This window comes from Netta rufina (genome assembly GCF_964035555.1).
Source record: "Netta rufina genome assembly, chromosome: 2".
Lineage (NCBI taxonomy): Eukaryota > Metazoa > Chordata > Aves > Anseriformes > Anatidae > Netta > Netta rufina.
The window spans coordinates 78780624-78801735 of record NC_140124.1 but is presented as its reverse complement, the minus strand read 5'-3'; the positions used below and the strand labels follow the sequence as shown (position 1 = coordinate 78801735).

At 43.0% G+C, this 21112-nt stretch overlaps 1 protein-coding gene across 1 annotated transcript in view; it reads right to left on the bottom strand.

The window, feature by feature from the left end:
* Positions 1 to 4377: 4377 nt before the first annotated feature.
* CDH20 (cadherin 20) overlaps positions 4378 to 21112 on the bottom strand; it is a gene marked incomplete at both ends in the record, with an annotated part of 35511 nt that continues 18776 nt past the window's right edge. Inside the window, 6 exons of the mRNA XM_084306815.1 lie at positions 4378 to 4877; positions 5420 to 5671; positions 11466 to 11583; positions 13439 to 13560; positions 16091 to 16227; positions 20307 to 20560. Coding sequence (XP_084162941.1) covers positions 4378 to 4877; positions 5420 to 5671; positions 11466 to 11583; positions 13439 to 13560; positions 16091 to 16227; positions 20307 to 20560 — 1383 coding nt within the window. The remainder of the gene's footprint in view (positions 4878 to 5419; positions 5672 to 11465; positions 11584 to 13438; positions 13561 to 16090; positions 16228 to 20306; positions 20561 to 21112) is intronic.

Below are 21112 nucleotides of genomic sequence, written 5' to 3'. Positions count from 1 at the left end.
CCTCTGGGATCCATCCATCCCCCTTGGTTTGATGGTTCCTGGGAGCTGCAGGCAGGCAGCAGGCAATGAAGCAGGTTCTGGTTTGCTCTACGTGAGAGCTGCACCAGGCAAAATCCTGGTGCAGCCTTGTAAATCATATTTCAAGGTGACCAAAATATTACATTTGGGTCCCCAAGGATCCGTGTTACTATTGATTTTAATGAATGGCCTAAAAGGGGCTCTGTAGTTAGGCAGCAAACGTGAAGGTGGCATAAAATGATTAAGAGCAATAAAAGCTGGAGGAGAAAAGACAAAATCAAGAGGGACCTAATAAAGCTGGAATAATGGTCAATTCAGCAGCAAATGAAGCTCAGTGTTGCAAGAAAATTTATGCCATAAAGAATGATGTTAACTCTTTTTATGCATTCTTGAGTTCTGCATTTTGCTCTGAGAAGATCTGGGCTCTTGACAGACAGCTTAAAGAAAGCTGCTATTCAGAGCCCGGGTGTGATGACCGATGCAGTATGAGAGATGACAGGTCACGCAGCCTTCCTAGACGAGACAGAGATGGATGGTAGGTAGGGAAAAGGAAATCATCAGAGCCTGTAGTGCTTGCCCATGGTTGCTCATAAAGCCAAATGTAGAGTAGAGGGCTTCCAGATGTCATGCCTAGGGCCAGACTGAACTGCATGGATAAATCCTCAGAGGCTAGACCATTAACTAAGAAGGAAGCACTTCCAGAGGGCCATTGCATCATATTCATGGCCATAGTAGGGGCATGAGTGGTTCTTTGTCTAGCTCTGTTAGTTAGGGAGCTCAACTAGTTAGTTAGGGGTCTGGAATTAGTGAAATGACTTACACTTTCTGCTCCTTCTTTCCTCTGAACCATTTAGGTTACGCATAGGCCTGTGGCTGTCACTTTGAGGTGTCTCCTGGTGTGGCAAAGCCCAGACCTGTGGCAGGCTGAGCTTCTCGTTGTAAACCACCACCAGCAGGCTTTGTGTAGTGCTACAAATGTCCAAGCACATGGCCAGGCCCGGCCTTGAGGAGACCCAGGGCAGGAGACTGAGGACCTGTGTGATCAGCATATTTATTTCACTGCCGCTATATGGCACCATACATCTCCTTTGAGCTCAATCTTTTCCCTTATTCTACTTTGGGCCCTGATGTGTTGGCAAATGGATCGTTTTTATATCTCATCTGTAAATGCAGGGAGATCTTCAATTTTGTTTGTGGGAGGGTGATAGATGCAAGTGTTGATTGTTTGCATAGAGATTTCACAGTCTGCAAAAACACTGTCACCTGTTCCACAGAATGGGAAAAATCCAGGCTGCCAAGCATCTTCTAAACACCAGCTGGTAAGTGTCACAGCATCAAGCTGTCCAAGTATTGACTGGGCTCATGAGTTTAGGCAAAACAAGGGGGTAATCAGAGAAGCCAACTGCGGCGTGCAGCTTAGAAAAGTGGAGGATTCTCCCTGGAGGATCCCTGAAGGTGTGAGTGCAAACACCTGACAAAGGTGCCACTGGTCCTTGCCCGCTGTGTGACACACAACCTGGGAGGATGGTCTCAGCCACTGCTGGGGGCTTCTCTGGAGTAAAAGCAGACCTTGGAACATGTTTTCCTTGGGAAAAGCCTCAGTAAATGCAGTAGGTGTCTTCAAGTTGAAGGCAATGTGATTCTGGACTGCATTTCTGCTCCCCTTCGTCCACTCTAGCTACAATGGTAGAAATAAAGCAGTCTGGTCTCAGGACGTGAGGAATTATCTGGAGCCTTTTTGTTACCATAGATTGTGGCTAAAATGAAAGATGGAAATGATCTGTAAATACTGAACTGTAGCTCTGCAGAGGAACACAGTCGTCTGAGTGCATTGTAGGCTTGTATGGCAGCAAGGGATGCTTTGCTTGTGCTCCCCAGGGAAGGCTTTCAACACCGAACATATTGATGTTGTGGAAGTTTGCCTAGACGGCTATGGAGCCTTAGCAGTTGGAGGTTTTCAGAATAATCAGGCATCTGCTTAAAATATATAAAATTGATTATTAATTCAGACAGGGAAGCGGTGTGAGATAGATGTGCTCTCTATTCTTCCTGCCCTACATTCTGTGATTCCTGCTGAATCAGGGGGGTGGGCAAGCTCTCAGAAGTCTCTCAACACCAGTTTTGAATGCTGCACCTCACTTCCTTGATCATGGTGGTTACAGTTCTTTGTCTAGTGTTACAAAATCAACACAGTATGCGAGGGTAAGTGCTACAGCATGAGTAAAAGAATCATCATCAGGTATATTTCCATGCTTTTTCCCCAGAGGTGTAAAGCTCAAGGGGTAAGCAGAACCCATGGCATATTACATTTACAAAAGCAGAGAGTTTCATCATGGTAGATTGAATAGATACTTTATTGTTGTTGTTTTATTTGTTTTGTTTTGTTTTCTAGCTGGCTACCTAGTTCTCCAGGGTGCATGACTTTGTATGAGCCCCGGTGGAAACAATGCTGCTGTCTCAAATTGATGCAGTCTAAGATTCGGCCAAGTGGAGGCAGCAGTGTTTTGTGCATCTCTGCAACAGAAACTAAGCACAAGGTGCCCGTGGTAACTGGGTGATTACATCTGCACATGTATTTCCTGGGTAATTTGAGATGGAGAGAGTCCTTAGCTAGAAAGACACGTCATTGCAGACTGTCCTGCTTCCAGAAGTCTTTTACCACATTTCATGGAACTTGTGTTAGTGTACTTTCCCCATTTCTCCTGTTTATACAGGCAAACAAGATAAGATCCAGGCTCAAAACCTTGGTTGCAGAGTAAAATTGACCATTAATGAATATTGCATGTTATAGTCCATCATTTTTCTGAAGGCATGAGCTTCTGTCAGAGCTATGTAACTGGCATCCAACCTTCTCAATGCCCCAGCTTGTTCCAAAAAAATCAGCCAAGACTTTCTTTTTACTCAGATGGATCAGAAATGTAACTACTCTGATGGGTTACACATGAGCCGATTCACTGCTAAGGGCAGCATCCAAGTGAACATCAATAAAAGAAGCAGGCAATCTGCTCAAACCTGCGAACTGAAGGCTTGTCTCCTTGACACAATGCTGATGAGCCATTTCTTCTTGATGCCTGAGGCATGTGACAAGCCACAGATAAGCTTTAAGTGCTGTGTGCAAAGTAGTCAATAAATTGCCATCAGACTTTCCCTTCTGTTTAACTTTTATTAAAAGAGGTGCTAAGGTCCCGTACTGTATGCAGTACATCATATTTATTACCAAAATTAACAAATATACAAAACTTATACATGTAATTTTCTTACATCCATTTATTGGTCTATAATACTGCATTTGTTCAAGTAGGTTATCTACAGTATGTAAACATCCCTTGGATTGACCTCACACAGATTAGGAAAGCCCATCTAACCCATGTAGTTACCAAATATAGCTTTCTCTTTTTTTACCTTTTTATTTTTTTTTAAATTTATTTGGCTTTCATTGGTAGAATCTAATCTTCACATTTGGCACGTGGAAGAGACATCTACAGTGCAAAAGAGGCAGATTTTCTGGTTTTGCTCTGAGCAGTTTAGCAGTGTAATGGTTTTAAAGAGTCAAGAGGAGAATAAATTTACACAAACTTGATAGGAGATGGATTAGTATTAACGTCAATGACTCATAGATCAGCCATTAAACTAGAGCAGAAATTCAAAGCCTCTTCCCCAGCCCTCTCAGCCAGGTGGAAAAAAAATCTCAGCCTTGTTTCTAAAGGTTTAAAAAAAGGACTCTGATAGCAACAGAGAGAGGAGGTTTAGTTTACAAAGAGACCTCAGAGATCCCCGTTTCAATTTTCTGCTCTTTGTTTTTTTTTTTTTTTCTCTTGTTAGCAAGCATTTATTTTTTTTTTCCATTTTTTTCTTTTTTTTTCTTTTTTTTTTTTCTTTTTTCTCCTTCTTCTTTATTTCCCCTCCTTTTTGATGGGGGGGGGGGAAATAACCAGTGGGGTTATTTTCTTTTCTGTGCTGATAATTTCTCAGTGAGCTGGAGATTACAATTGGAGTTTACAGGTCTTTGAACCCATATGTATAGAGCTCAGTAAGCTGCCATATATAGGAGAGGGAAAGGGGAGGGAGAGAGAAGAAAAGTAATGTCATTATATTCTAGGAGTGGAACTTCCCATTTTTTTCTGTAAAAAAGCAGGAAAAGCTTTCTTCCTTCTGCTTCTCATTGTTTCAAAACATGACTTAATTTAACTGAGTAAAGCTGATCCAGAGAGACCTTCATTCACACCCTTCTTCCCATTCTCATTCAAGCACCGTATTGCTATTTTAGGAGGCCTCACCCATGTCCATGGAAGCATCTGATGAGAATGGACCTAATCGGACACCGTTTCGCATGGAAACCCCTCTGCAATTCCTCGCCCATTACCACAGAGCCCCACTGCTGTCCGTGGCACCGTACATCTCGGCCAGCTTTTTGAAGCGTGGCCCCCAGTCCGTCAGGTAGTCGTAGCTCTGGTCTGAGTCTGTCGTCACTGACTGTAGGGAGCTGAGTGACTCTGCCACTGAACCGTTCCCTTCAAACATGTACGTCTGGAGGGAGTCAAAGGGAGGAGCCCAGAGGTCCATGTCAGCCTCATACAGCTTGGCGAGCACATAGTTATGGACGTTGTTGTCCATGACGCACGCCTGAGGCACGTATCTGGAGAGGCTCTCTATTTCAGGGAGCATGTCCTGCCTGTTTTTTAACACGAGCTGGGCTTCCCGTGGGTTCCACATGGCGGCGATATCGAAGGCCTCCGTGTCCTCCTCCCCACCGCCTTCATCATCATACCTGACGATGTTCTCATGGATGTTCTCCTCCTCGTCGATGATGTACGGCTGCTTCCGCTGGCGCCGCATGGAGAGGATGAGGAGCACCAGCACTGCAGGAGGCAACCAAGACACAGGACCATCAGTAAGAGGGCAGATCTTGCAGGGGCTTTAATGTGTGTTGAATGTGTGTGTGTGTTGAAGTAATACCTCATGAACCAAGAGTCTGAACAAGGGAACCAAAGTGCTTTTGACACCAGTAGCTAACAGGGGAAATAGAAGGTCTGGACAAGGAAAGGATGAAATACGTTTGTGGAGAACACAGGCAAGATGCCCAGCTTTCAGTACTTCCTTCTGACACACCCCTTCCTAGAAAGCAGAGCCATACCAGACAGCCTGGCATACTGGGGATCTACCAGAAATACTTGCAGGCCTTATTTTTTCCCCATCCCTAAACCCAAGTCTAAAGCCGCATGTGGCTGACTACATCATCTGTTCCTTGACTTGGCCCTTTATGAATGTGTGTCTACGTGTCATTTATATACATACATGCGTGTGTGTGTGTGCATTTGTATCCTTCACCTATGTTGAATAAGCAACCCCCTAGCCAGAAGAGAAGAGCTTGTCCCCTCCCAGCAAGCAGCCAAGGCTTTACCTAGCAGGACAAAGATGCAGGCGAGGATTGCAATGAGTGCCCCTCTGCTCAGGCTGACGGGAAGGACGTAGGCCTCGGCGTTGCAGGACATCACCATGCCGTCATCGTCGCAGCTGCACACGTGTATGGTCAGTGTGCCCGTGCTGCTCAGCACGGGGCGGCCGTTGTCGCTGATCAGGATGGGGAGGTAAAAGGTGTTCTGCTCGTGCTGTCTGAAGCCGGAGCGCCTTGTCAAAATCCACGCCGTATTGTCTAGGGGCGGACAACAAACAGAGGGAAGAACTTACAGAGCAAATACGTTCAGAAGAAAAGGAAGGTTAAAAAAAATCACCACTAGGCCCACATCCATTTGTCTTCCCTCCTATTTTTTTTTTTTTTTATTGTTTTTAATCAGTTTGTCACCATTCAGCATTTTGCCTCTGCATCCCTTATTCCAATATCTTCCCAGGCCACAGCTCAAAACCTCCAAGGCATATACACCTTATGAGCTGTTTTTACCCTTTCTGACATGAAGTGCCCAGAGCAAAGTCACAGCCTTCAGATTTAGCTAGAAGAGCTTTCAAAAGGCAGGACAGAAATGAACAGTTGAGGGCAACTTGTTGTCCCTGTTTGTTCTTGCTCAGCAGCTTTTCTAGACATTGCTCTTAAGAGCTGCCAGCATTTTGGGGATGCTGGTGTATAACCCTTGTGAACATGTTAAGGTTGTCTTTATGTTTTTTGATACGTGGCATGGCCATCTGCTTGAGGCAATAAGAAGACAAAGGGGAAAAAAATACAGCTTGCTATTTGAAAGAGCAGTGAGTTGAAAATTTTGCAGCTAAACATTTTTTCAATGAAATACACGCAATTTCATTGACACTTTTGCCATTGAAAAAAGTCAGACTACTTTGTCGTCATTGCCAGAATTACTCTGTTTTGATTGACCATTCTGCTTCATTTAGTGTGGCTACCACCTGTCTTCTAGAAGAACTTGAAACAAAATGAATCAAAATGATGCTGTGGAAACAAAAGAGTTAAGAGAATGACCAACCTAAAAATTGCTTTTAATTTTCATTTCAAGGGTAATTCCTACTTCTAGGGCTTTTCCTCCATATTCATCATGTTTTTTTCTTTAAAAGACAGCATCTCCCAATGGCTTTTGAATTTCTTTCTCTACTCCCTCCCTCAGATTCCTCAAGCTGTGCACTGAGTTTTCTAACTAGAAAGAAAATGGATCCAGGAATCTGTCCTTCTCAAGTCTTATCTCAGAAATACCATGGCAAACCCTTTGAGGTCTGTGATGATTTTGCCTGTGCTGACTTTCAAATTTTATGGTCTCAGAGACTTCTGGAAAGTGCAAGGCTGAATGTCTCCAATGTGATCTGGGCCACCAGGTTATGTAAAGGAAGCTGCGGAAAATTGGCCCTTTGTACAAACATGTTTACAAATCTTGGGCCAGCTAAGATAGGGAACAAAGGTACTTCCACTTTTGGCAGACCTACAGCCATGGTTCATCAGATTAGTTTGAATTGTGACCCGTTTTTAAAAGCAATCTCATGATCTTTTATTTCTTATACTTCAATGAGATTTCAAGCTTTCGCTCTGAAAGTGTAAAATACTGAAGTGTGCACATGTCTCTGTGAATATGTAATGAAATTGTATTGTCTCATTAAATCATGTCATCCCAAGAGCTGGGGCTTTGAGAAGAACCACCAAGTAGCACCAGATGCAGGATGAAATCCCCAAAGTTGCTTAAAACTGGTAATGTGTCAGCGTTTGCTGATTTTACCACTTCTTAATACACTGTGCAGCTCTGAACATGTGCAGCTGGTGTGTACAGACATAGACAGACGCATTTCCACCGATGTGTGCCAAGATGCAGTGGTGATCAGCACCCTGCGGCTGCCAAGGCTCATGGGCAAGGGGTGTGTGTTCTCCTGCAAGCCTCCCTCTCCTCCCTCTTGGGGCACACACACGTGGTTTCTCACCCTCAGGCTGGTTTATGTGCCCTCTAGTAAATGCTTCCCAGGATTAAAAACACATATTTTCATCACTGAGCCTGATATAGCATGAGAAAAGCAGCCCAAAGGGCAGAAAATGGCAAAGTGTCTGGATTTATGCTGTGTCAGTGGAAATGTCCGAGTCATCTTAACATTGTAGTAGTTTGGTTGCATTTCTCTTTCCTGGGCGAAAGACTCACTCTCTTTAAACTGGCTTATAATAGAAGTCACAAATTCCATTCAGGTGACAGCAAACTTTCATTTTATGCGAAATTGCTCTTTGTGAAGGAAAAAGACTTCATTATTCTGAGCTGGTCGTACTTTGCCTGTAGAAAAAATCACAGGCAGTGAGTGTGACTGAAGCTGTGCAAAATCAGTTAGTGAGAGATCTCAAATTTTTTAAGCATGTCTTTTTTTTTTTTTTTTTTTTTTCTTTTCTAGGCTGAGAAACAAGTTTTCATAATCAAATATTGAAGGAGATATATATATGTGTATGTGTTATATATATATATATATATACACATATACATATATATACATATTTTTGCAGTGATGTGTTGACCGTATCATCTAGGTCTTAAATATTCTTGGCTATGTAATTCCCTTGGTGACTTTCCGCATAATGTTTCATCCCTTTTGCTTTGTTTTGCTTTGTACTAGGCAGGCATCCAAATCATCCCTAAGGAATCACTCTACCTGTTACTCCACAACTGCAGTGTGTTTTTGCCAAAGCTTGTTGTGTGACTCATCAAAAGCCAATGTGATTTGATGTGCTGCTGCAGTGCAAAGGACATGCTGGAATGGGATGCAGCATGGTAGAAACTGGAATATGCAATTTTCTTCCAAATTTGATATCTGTTAAGCCCCAGCCATCAGCAAAATAGGGCTTGTGAGGACATGAAAGCCTCATTATATTAAAATAAAGCATGATAAGAATGCACAGTATTTTTGCATCACAGCTTCCAGTTACAGCGACTTTGTCTCGCAGAGGGCTGGATGGTAGCACTTAGCTATGGCGCTGAGCAGAGACAGTGAAGAGCATGGTGTGGTGGGTCCCCATGCCCCTGAGATCACCTTGAGCATGAAAACTATACTTCTTCCAGGCATGAAAGTTGGTGTGCTTGTGACAGCAAGCCTTGGAGCATCTTCTTCCTGCCATTTTCTGCCCCACTGGAAGCGATTTACCTCCTTGGAGAGGTCAGGGGTAAGTAATCACTGTGTAGGTCCAAACGCCAAGATCAGAGTTAGGCTCCTCTCACAAGAAAGACTTGTTTTTAATCTCTGCATGAGTCTGTACGGTGACAGAGGACGGTTAGCCTAAAAGTTCTGTTAATTTTTAAAACTAATTGCAATAATTAGGAATGGTTATTAATAATACGACAAAATATTTCACCAGGAGGTAGACCTCAGGGTCTACCTGAAAGGTAGGAAGAAGAAGGGTAGGGAAGGAAGAAATAGCTAACAATTTTTCTAGGACAAATTTAAATGCAATGGGGAAGACTGCTAGAGGCTTCCATTGACAGTCCTGATGGTGGTATGACCCTGATGCCTGCATCCATCAAAATGGCTACTACCTTCATTAATTCCTGTTACCCAAAAATGGAGGAGAGCAGGTAAGGGTCAACAGGAGATCAGCTCAGAGTTTAATCTGGAAGTGCGGTAAGGCTCTTTCGTTGCTCATCTCATTCTTACAGCAAGTCTCTTTTGCCAGCTGCTTCCCAGAATAATTTCACATGGCTTTACAAGCAGGACGAAGATGGATTGCTGATGCCCTCGGTCAGTAACCAAGGGGACAGGAGATCCCCATTCAATTCCCTGCTTCATCACGTATACTCTGTATGTCCTTGAGAAGTCATTCAGGCCCAGATCTTTGCAGATCCTTACATGTCTATTGCCTGCTGATTTTACTGAACTCAAAGGGAACCAAGCATGTAAGCAGATTAATTTCTCCTTGCCCCAGATCCCCGTCTACGAAGTGGAGACAATAGGATTTCTCTGTCTGCCAGAGATATGGGGAGAATGAATAGCCTAAAGTAGTTCTTAGAGACTATAAATGACAAGGGCCAAAGAAATATGTAAAACAGCTCATTAGAATGCAAACCATGATCTATCTGTTGCTTGGTGTAAATTAAGGTTTTAATTGTTGCCAGGAAGGCTGCATGTCTTGCAGTTTTTCTTACCACTGTATGGGACGACCAAGTAATCAGCACAATTGCTAATCTTCACAGTGTCTTCCCACAGCCTGGGAAGTACTGCTGTCTCATGGTTAGATGCACAGGCTGTGAGGAGCAAGGTGGGTTCTGTTCCTTGTCTTGCCACCCTGTGACATGCAGTATATCTAAAACCCTCTGAATAAGTCATATAATTTATATACTACTTAGGGGTCCCTAGATGAAAATAGAAATATAAATTATTGTTACTGAAGTGACTACTGCACTCCAAATTGCTGAGGCAGTAAATTAACCCTTAATAGGTATAGTCAAATAGTCAGTGATTTGATACTTCACATTTTTATTTCAGATTTGTAACCAACAGTACCCTAAGCTTCTTGTGATATATATTTCTGGAAAACTGGTATTTTAGAGAAAGCAGGAGGCACAGCCATTCAGTCACTGCTGTCACTATAAATTACAGCAAGTATGGCCTTAGACAGAAAAAGTGCATCTGATGCTGGGAATTTTGCGAGTTTCCTTTTTTAGAACAATGCCCTCAGGATGAAATGAGCCTAGTTTGCCAAATGTTTTAGCAGTGGTTGTGTTCTATTTGCTTATTTATTTTGGCAATATATGTTCAAAAATAAAAGAGAGGGAGACAATGAGAGAGTGAAGGATAAAGATGCAAGAAGCGGTGCGGGGAGACTTCAGGGACCTTACAGAAAAAAATGCTTTTGGGATGAAAAATCATTAATATGCTGTGGAGGAGGGCTCCAGGGCTCTGCAAGCAGCATCTTTTAAGATGTGTTTAGTTAGTGAAGGCAGGGGCTTGTTTATTGGCCTATATGTTGCTCTTTCATATGCCTGCAGAGGCACAGATGGGAGCTTATGGAAATAAGTACGACAAGTAGGCATGTGTGCTTACGTGGGAGTAGGATCAGCACTCTGCCTGGAGACTGGTCACGGATGCTGCAGGTGCCTTTCCCCCCATTTATAACAGAATTGCTTGCTGATTTGTGGTGCTTTGCATACTAAGCTCCTACTGACATCCAGCCCCTTCATACCAACATTCAGTGCACCAGTTCACTTGAGGCCATCCCTCTTCCCTGATGAAGGCTGATGTGGACTTGACCTTGGCACTGTTGTTTGCCCATGGAGGTCCTCTATCAGCAACAGTGATGTGAAGGCATGCTCACAGCAGGCTTTTCCTGCAGGCTCCAAAGCAACAAAAACTTCCCCAAAAGAAGCAAATTCCACTGGTGTGGATATGCAAATGCCAGTGTTTGGCCATGAGTCCCCCTCACTGGTATTTCAGTTTCTGCTTAACCCATCTCATGTTGATGTTTAGCTGTAGTGCAAGTCACCCCCTAAGGCTCTACATCTTCTCCCTACCTCCCTCTCTTTCCCAGGCACTCAATGAGGATGTGCAAAGAGGAAGAAAAAAAGTGCTTGGGGAAAAAGATTGGAACAATACGAAAACCTTCCCTTTCAGTGCCTGGAAGAAAACATGAAGACTACAAAAAAGAGCAATGTAATTTCCTTCAGATTTGTCTCCCTGTTCCAGTTTCTAGCCTACCTTTAAGCATCTCCTTTTGAATGAATGCAATTTCCACTCTGGTAATCTGAGATGCCTGCAGCCTGACCACAAGATCTGAATTTGCACAAAACACTGGCACATTTCCTTGCAGAAGAAAAAGGGGCCTATTGCTAGAGAATATTTATAGAGAAGGAAATATCATATAACCTTCAAGTGTATTAAGTAATATGTCATTTTATCTCTGCCTTTAAGGAGCAGGTGTCACTTGGTATTATTTGAAATGGCAGTCTTATCAAACACTGTAAGTCACAGCCTCTCAAGTCCAACTCAGACATTAGAAATTAGAGTAGCTAACTGCCCATGTCCACTCTGATTACCTTGATTGTCCCTCAGAGTGAAGTTGGGGTTGTTGGCTGCCTCCGGAGGCAGGCTGTAGTAGAAGTGCTGACCATCCTGTGGGTCATCCCGGTCAATGGCACTCACTGTCTGGATCAGCTACAGAATACGAGAGCAAAGCAGAAGCAGGTGAGAAGCAAAATGTATGTAATCTAAACAAGCAAATAAGTTCATGTGTATATTTATATATGTACATATATGCAACTTGGAGCATTTGAATAAAACTTTCTTGCAGAGGCACAGCAGATGAATCAAGAAGAGACTCAAAACCTCACAGGCTTCATTTTATTTTACTGTGATCATGCAAATCACTTTTAAACAAAGGAGGAGACAGTCAGTTTTGTTCAAATAACAGACACTTTTCTCCCTTGTGTCCCTATCTTCTGTTACACATTCTTCTCTTCTTTTGAGGCTCCAGGGTGTTCAGGAAATACATCATGTATTAGGGAGCTTGTAAGAAAGCCCATGCTTATATTCAGCTTCATTTTACATGTAAAAAAGGACTCAAGGTTGATTTTTTATCACTCTCAATTTTAAATCTATTAAGCTCTTCCCAAGAAGTCAGTGGAAAACAAAGAAAATTCAATAAAAACAGAGAAAATGCAACTATGCAGATGCTTTGCTTGTGCAACGAGTAACACTAAGGAGAGAAACTAAGAAAATACTAAATCTAGGAAGAGTTTTGTCACCTCACTTATGGAGGCTTGATGAAGTAGGTATAACAGATTGAAGCACGGTGAGCTGTAACTCTGTCTCAATAAAAATTTTAACATCTTTTCGAACAAAGAACAGGTCTTCACCTGGATTTTTGCATCCCAAGCTATTTTTGGATTCAGGGACAAATGACAGACACGTAAAGTCTTATTTAGCACATCAGAACCAATTTCAGAGCTTTTTGAAATGAGGCAGAAGTCCCACTTAGTGTGCTTTCAAAATACGGAAGAAGGCTGGGCACTAATTTCTATTCCCTATATTATTAAGGGCATCTCTAAGTTATTAGAATGAAATTATCCTGTGTAAGATTTTTAGTAGGACAGCTGTCCCAGCAGTGAATAACTATTTCATTCTGCTTCAGAGCAAGCTGGGAGGAGCTCCACTGCATGAGCAGTGATATTGCTAGTATAATTTTTCTCTTCATAAATCATCAGTTGTGTATCTGTGCACTTAAACTGTGTTTATCAGATGTGAATTTGGAGATACAGGTCCCCGCTGTGGACCCTGGGTGGTGAAGCAGCAGGTTGTATCCACACCAAGCTATAAGCAGTAGAAATTGTACCACCATTGTACTACCAGGGAGAGCTCCTCTCCATGTGTGATAGAGGCAGACCTTGTTCAAGGGCTTTGATGGGGTTTTAGAAGGGGCAAGAGCAAAGAGGTGTCACAGTTTGCTTGAAGGTACGGGTTTACAGTGTGCAGAGCTGGAAGTCCCGTGTTATCTATGATTCTCTGTAATCTCCAGTTCACAGCAGAACAGATTCAGTTTGTCACCCCTTTGAACCTGATGTAGTATATCATGTTCAGCTTCCATAAGTCAGGGTGCTTAAGGCTCTTATAAATAGGGTCTTTTAAAAGGAAGCCTTGTCACTCACACATGGGCCGGGCTGACTCCGTGGCATTTCTTACAACACTTGTCCTCTCTTTGTTGCTGCCACAGGACACACCGTCCGTTTGCCTGCTGGCACCTGCCCAAGGGAAGGCTTTATTTCAGCAGTGAAGTGTATGGTGGAGTGAGTTTGGAAACTACCGAGGGTGAAAAAGTGGTGCTTTATATGATGCTAATGGTGATGTAATGTGCTTGCCCTTGGAAAGCAGCACATATAATGGCTGAAGAGAGCTCAGGTGCACCATTTGGTTAGCTGTGCCCTGTTTTCCATGCCTAGCCTGTTTGTTGTGCTTTCTTCATGCGGGCCAACCTTGCCCCCTGCCAGCCCCCGTCATTACCAGCATTTCTCACCTGTCCTGCTTTGGCGTTTTCACAAACAAAAGACTCGTAGAACCTTGCAAACTCCGGCGCGTTGTCGTTCACGTCCAGGACTTTCACCGTCACGGAGACGCTGCCCACCTGCGAGGGGTTGTCTGGAAGGAGGAGGGAGAACATAAAGAAAGGCACCTTGTGGCAAGGGAAAAAAAGATGGCTCCCTACTCTGCTGCAGAGTTAAACCAATGCTTTTTGCTACTGATTTGTGTTAAATTACTTTTTTCTATCAGGAACTGCGTTTGCTTGCAGGTTATGTGACTCAGAGTGAAGTTGCAAATGCTGCTTTATCTATCTTGGCTTTCTATCTGGTCACATCAGTTTCAAACAAGTCCCTTTGGATGCAAAAGGACCTTCAACCTGGTCCAGTCAAATGGGACTATTTCTGTAACAAAAGTTTTAGACAATGCCCCGCAGTTAGAGCTTTGACTGGGAAATACTGTTTGTTGAGCCTCGGTATTGGCAGCATGAGTTATGTTGCAACTATTTTTAGGGATAGTCTTGTTATTTAGAGCTTGTCGGAAATGGTAATTCTGCATTTCAAGTATCTTTTTTGCTCAGAACTTATATTCCTGAACACAAAAATATTGTGTCAAGTTTTTGATACTTTGTACAGGGGGTTAAAATGCAATACCACATGAAATTGTACAGAAAAGCTTTCAATGAAGCTTAAAATCACAATGAAAATTTTACATTCTGCATGACATCATTTGTGATGTTTCTGTCCCACTGGTTCATTAGCTCTCTTGCCCAGTACATCCAGACATCATTTCATATATCTTCACAATTTCCAAACTCAGTAACCAAAGAATATGTTTTTTTTACTGTTTTTTTTTTTTTTTTTTTTTTTTCTCCCTCCCAGAACAACTTTTTTCCCTTATGAAAAGATAAAATGAAACTCTAAGAAGAGATTTAAAAAAAAAAAAATCATTATTAGGAGGTAAGGAGCAAAAATCCAGAACATTCTTAAGAGTTAGGCTTGTTTTAGCTATCCAGCTTCATGCATTTATTTCCAAATATATCTCACATTATGGCATGAAATGATGTGTTCGTATAAACAATAGATAATTTTCTTACACTCAGGAATTTTCTTAAAGGTTCAATGTACTGAATCCATAATGTGTGTCACATTTTATCGAGATAATAATCTTAAACTATATTGTTTCTCCCTGATTTATAATTTAGTCCCTCAGCTTCCCACATATCCATACATATCTTACAAACACACCTGTCATTGTGGCATACGAATGTCTGCATTCACACTCAGTAATATTCATTTAACTTCTGAAACTAGAAGCTGTGTTCAGGAGCGCACAACTATGGCATTTTCAAAACTATTTTCTAAACTAAAATATTGTGCTGCACATGTACAGAGCAAAATTGACAAGAGGATGGGCAGAGGATGAGCCAAAGGAAACATGCCTTCGTATTGCTCTCACCCTGGTGTGCTGCTACAGGGCTGCTTCTGCAGACTCGTGCGTGTAAGTGGATCTACATGGAATTGCAATGACCGTCGTTGGCTGAAAATAAAACTAGCATTGAAACAGATGGGGTGAGATCCCATCACGTCACCAGCCCCTCTCACTACTAAAAAGGTGACAGGAAGGCTTTGCATGCTGGAACAGCCTACAAATACATGGCAGATTCACCCTGACTCTTGTGAAATATTCCCCTTGCTAACTTCAGGTTGGTTGACTGTGTTTTGGATACGCTTCTCAATTTTTTTCCCCTCTCAGACTGCCCCATATCTCTGGTACAGCCTGGATGTATAGGAAGTGCTCTCAGACATGAGGAACAGCTCAGCTATTGCCAGCAAGCTTCTAAAAATCTGCTGCCCCTCAGCAAATGAACTGAAATCCTGAGCAAAAGCTATGTGGAACAAAGAGATCTCAGGTGAAGATTGGATGAATGTTTTATTTTATTTGCTCATATATCCTTAGCTCCTTTATGAAACTCAGCAAAATTTTTCGTAGTGTCACTACATAATGATCAGCATCTCCTTGTTCTCATAGCCTTGGAAAATACCTGGCACAGATTAATCCTGAGCTGAGTTTTAGCTCACTGTGAAACCTGAAAATCTAATAAGTTTCAGTTGCTCTGGGGTTTTCATACAAAAGGATCCCAAAGCACCCTCTCCGAATCATTCATGCAGTGAGCAGATGGCGATGCCACTCACTTGCTGCTGGCCCAGAGCAGATTTCCACCAGCAACCTAGCAGTGAAAGCATCGTTGCTGTCTGCCAGTCCCTGCACCACGCAGTCCTCCCAGGTAGACTGGCAGCTGCACAGCCTTTGCAGCTTCTGCTTTTGCTGCCTAGTCCTTCTGGAGAAACAGAGCTCTTGCAGAAACATATTTCATGAAGAGTTTTACATAAATCCCTAGAATACTAATGACAAGAGAAAGCAGCACTCGGCATTTAATTGCCAGCCTCTGTTCCTCCCACCACTCTGTGAAAAGGAGTGTAAAAAATAAATAAAATGCAGCATTTGCTTGTTGATGTCAGAAGAGTAATTCAGTTAATACAGCTTCCCACTCGATACATAAGAACATCTGAATTGCTGAATTCAGGTCTCTCAGCCTGCTTTGTCTATTATATCTCTTTAATCTATGTACAGCCTGCATTCTCCTTACTCAGCTCCATGGCCAGCACTGTGATGTTGTGCCAAGAAACATCCTCCCGATCTAGAGGTCTCGCAGTCATCAGTGCTCCCGATGTAATGTCGACATAAAAGAACCGCCCCGGATCGCTGCTCCTGTCAATCGAGTATCTGCAAGAGTACAGATTGAAAATATTTTGCAACTCTGGTTAAAACTGAATGTTAGGTACACCAAAGTGCCCCAGCAATGGGAATACTGTTGCATGTAGCAGATCCACATTCTTCCACAACCTAGCTGTGTGCTCTGTTGACTTCTGTAGGTACAGCGAGATGCATGAAAAACTTGTAGTTCACACGTCTAATGGAATTTAACAGCGAGCACTGCTGGGATGGAGCTGGAAGACAGGGAGATTTAATGCAAGCAGCCCCAAAGCGAGGCACAGCTCAGCACAGGAACATCTGCTTTACAGAGAAAATGTGTCAGCGAGGAGTGCAAGTTCTTTTTCTAAGCTAAGTAATTATACCCTTTCCTTGGGCACAATTCAGACCGTATGAAAATGACTTTACACCAGCTCCTTCTCTGGGCACTCAGGCTGATGAGGAGGAACCGTTCCCTTCCTTGTGCTTTTGCATTCTCTCTTCCTTCAGGACAATGACCTCCATGTGCATCCTGAGCCATCCTACTGACTGAGCCATGGCCGTGCAAGGGGGATGATGTCTGGCTTTCTCCTATCAAGCAAGAAAAATGGGTCCCTCTGTGCGGTTGGTTCATCATAATTACTGAGCCTGCCTGGCTACAAAGCTTCGTCAGGCAGCTGACTGACAGCTATCACTGCTGTTCTCCATCAGAGGGACACCGTGCCCAGCGCCAGGGCTTCCTACAGGGCAGTGGAGAAGGGGGTGTCTCTGAGAGGGGATGCCTGCTGGCTTTGCCCTGACTTTTCCCAGAGGAGAGAAGATCTTGTGTGCAACCTGAGCACCTAAACTCTGCCTCCCAGCTGCACAGCTGGGCTTGCTGCTGCTGCCCCTTGTAAGCTTTCCCATGCAGGAGGCAGCCTTTGCCTCTTGCTGGAAGAGCTGCAGACTAGGCTGGGTTGCAGTATTGTATAGGACCCTACAACGATGGAGATGGCTGGAGGTGAGTAAGGCAGCTCTCAGGGCTCCTCCTTGCTTCTGCCCTGAGCCCCCTCCACAAACTAAGCCAGGGCTGATGCAGCTGGTACGTTGGTACCTTCCTGTTTTTCCTGCCTAATCTCTAACAGATTTCTGGTTTCAGTGGTAATGGCCAGCAGAAATGAGTTGCACTCGCCCTGTACGTCCCGTGTTTGCCATTCAGCTGCACGGATATATTCCTTGTGTTTGATATGTCATAAGTGCTCTCAGGTTTTCTATCAATCTGCAAGTTGCACAAATCATGTTCTGTCAGCTTTTCCTTCAGCAGATGGCAGGACTGGTGGCAAATAGATTTTTGCGGGGTGTGTAAAATACTCAGTACCCTTCAAATGCTCTTAACAGCAGTTTGTACAAGTCGCCTTCCCAGCTAATTATGTTAGCATGGTAAGAGATCCTCTGGCAAAAACCACCCATGCGCTTATGCAAATGCCACAGCCTAGAACAGAGCCCAGACTTATTCTCTATCCTTTTTTTTTTTTTTTTTTTTTTTTGTTCTTTCTTCAAAGTTGATGGGAATTGAAAGCATTAGTCATAACAGATGCTGAATAGGGCTTGTTGTTCTGAATTTTCTCCTTTCAGCATAAGCGCATTCACTGGAACGAGCATGCCAGCCCGTTCTTTATATAGGGACATATTAAATTGGGATATAAAGTGCTGTTAGGCTACGCTGTTGTGAAACAAACAGCATTCTTTTCCACTTTTTTCAGAAAAATGAAAGAGGGTGGAAAGGCAGGTTTCCTTCCCTTCCCCTCCCAATCCTTTGCATTCCAAATAATGAGATTTCTGAGGCACTTGATTTATTTAGGAAATAAGTATGAATGTTGCTGTATTTTGCTGTAATAATTATTCTTGTTTGAAGGCTATACAAAGAATTTCTCTCTGACGGTTTAAGGCCAACAAGTATCTGAAATTTAATACAGCCTCCTGATTAGTGGTGCAGTATTAATCACCAGTGTCAAGAGGCACACGTGGAGTCTTTGTCTGGGTTCTCCACACACCTTCTCCTGATAATAAGACCTGCTCCTTCATGCTTGCTTCCACTTTACTCTTCAGGTAATCTTCCCAAATCACTTGAAAACAATCCTGACGTAGAGGACCGAAGAGTTTCCCTGTGTTTGATGAGCCCTCCTGAATTGTTACCTGACTTTTCCGTAATTGAGAAGATGGCCTGGAGCCCACCCAAAGGAGGGGTCAGACAGAAGATGGCCTGGACCCCACCCAAAGGAGGGGTCAGATGTCAGTTTTAATTTCAGATGGATTCCATCTTGTGTAATAAAATGTGTTATCTGGTATTTTGTTCTTCTTATCTTGCTTTGATCTGTGCAAGGTGAATGCAGAGTAAGCCCAAAATATTGCCAGACTGGTACTGCATGGGTTTGTATGCATGGAGAACACCACATTAGAGGTAAACACTCGGACAACAAATACTTAACATCTGCATTTTAGTTAGCATTACAAATGGTATTCAAAGAACATTTCTTCTTTTCTTCTTCCTCCTTTTTCCTTTATCCCAGTCTTTTATACGTACAATGTGGAAAGGAAGAAGGAGGGAAGAAAGGAAGGAAAGTGGGGTGGGAGGAAGATGGGAAGAAAAGAAGGAAAGAAGGTGTCAAGGAACAGTTACAGAGGAATCTCTGAAATTTGTATATATATATTTTTAATATATCTTTGGTAATGTGTTCTGTACTTTCTCGAGTACTGTTTCATCATGGGAAGTCACTGGAAAGCTCTGAAGAAAACTAAGAAAAAAACTCATTAAATATAACAATGAACACTTCTACCCTCTGATAACACCACAGAATTATTTTTATACTATTTTGAGCAGATTTACACAAATCTGTTTGTGCTGCAGTATTTGGATAAAGCTAGACAATAATCAGCAAAATAAGATGTGGGCAGTAAAAAAGTTTAAGGTAATGAAATCGTGATGCACACAGTGTGATGCTTTAGTTTTATTGAAGAATTTGAGACATCATGAGATGTAAGATAACTTCATAATGTAGGTAGAAAAGACAGGTATATTAAAGTAGCAGAGATGAAAAAATTAATTAGAGCAGTAACACAGAAAGCAATATCATTAAGGAAAAAAAGGCTTTGTGCCTGGTTAGATCTCGCAGCTGAAGCCCACAGAGTTGCTCATACAGATTTCACTTCCTTTGAAAACTCCAAATGCTCGGTGTTTTGGCTCTCTCTGGTATTTCCCAGTGGTTGTCCTGAACACAGAGCACTCAGAAGCTGGACTGACACCAGTTAAAGCACACAGCAGCTCGGCACCCAAAGCATTTCTCAGATGGGAGGTGCAGCTGAACTGCTGGGATTATTAACTCGCAGACACCTGGAGCTTCTGCAGGTTATGGAAATCAGTATGTGAGCTGAGCTCAGAAAAACATCAGTCTTCCTTGATAAACTGGACTGATTTGGCCACCACTATGGAAAAGAGCACTGCAATTGCACAGATCTGCCCCTATGGCTCCTTGCTGAGTTGCAGCTCTGCAGCTTCCATGGCTATAAATGCACCTTTTACCTTTCTTAACTCCTTATGGGGTTATCTAGCTCTACAGAATTGACCAGACACTATATAATTCAGTGGCTCATGCATATTTATCAGCATGCATTCAAACTACTCCAAATGTAGCTGTGCTTTTCAGCTGTTGACAAAGACAGGTTGCACATAGCAATGGCTTTGAAACAGAAGGGGGAGAGAGGAGAGGCAAGTTCATTACCTTCCCCTCAGTACTACAGCAGATTCTCAGCAATGCTGTCAGGTTTTGTGTTCAGGTTGTGCCAGCAAAGGTCTGGGCTTTGTTTTTTCGTGTACCCTGTCAGGGCCTGTCTGCAATGCTAGGTGCAGATGTCCTCCAGACCACAAAAAACAGAAAGGTGAGCTCCTGCTTTGCTTCACCAGTTGCAACAAGGCCCCTCATTGTATGAGATCTGGTTTGATTCAACCTACTGATAACTACAACAGGCTGGAAAAAGAGTCCCTCCCACCTGTCCTGTTTCAGCCCTGCCACCAGTTCATCAACTGGACGTACCAGGGAACGTTCCCAGGGCGGACACACAAAGAGAGGACAGACCTGATCGAGTTGTTGGTCACATCTGGGTCCTTGGCAGAAATGATCTGTATGGTGGTTCCAATCTCCACGTCCTCAGGCACCTCCACAAAGTAAAAGCTGGGCTCGAACACAGGAGGCTCGTCCACATCCTCCACGCTGATGTGAACCGTGGTGGTGTCTCGGAAGGGACCCAGGTTCAGGAATCGCATTTCCAGGTGGGGGTTGGCACCCTCTACTTTCAACGTATAACTTTTCTTGCTCTCAAAGCTTAGAGGCTAACGAGAAAAAAATATATCTAGCATTAGGCACACTGGGCCGTGTGATTCAGACAATATCTTTCTGATTTTCAGAAGTAAAAGATGCCCTCTAATATAAACTGATTCTTCTTTTTAAAAATAAGTCTGCTGTGATTTTTAATCATAAGGGTAACAAAGATAAATACTTGCAGATGGAGACAAAGCACCAAGTGACAGTTGTATTGGCAGTGGCACTGCCTGCATCTTTTTCTTTCATTTTTAATTTGACAGTTGAACTGAAAAAGTCAGGAGAAATATTTGCAGATCTTTTTAAAATATGTGTTCTTTCATTCTCCTTGGTGAAATGAAAACAAAAGTGGCCGCACCACCCTCGCGCTGTGATTCACCGTTCCATTCCTCTCTGGGGTTGAAACAAACAAACCAAAAACAGGCAGGAACAGGTATATTGGGAGCACCTGAACAGAAGGCAAAGATAGGAAGAGCCAGTTCCTCAGAAACAGGCCCTGGTGGCACTGATAGGGACCCTTGCACATGATGTGGAGGTCCCAGTTAGGTTCCCCTTCTCTCCCT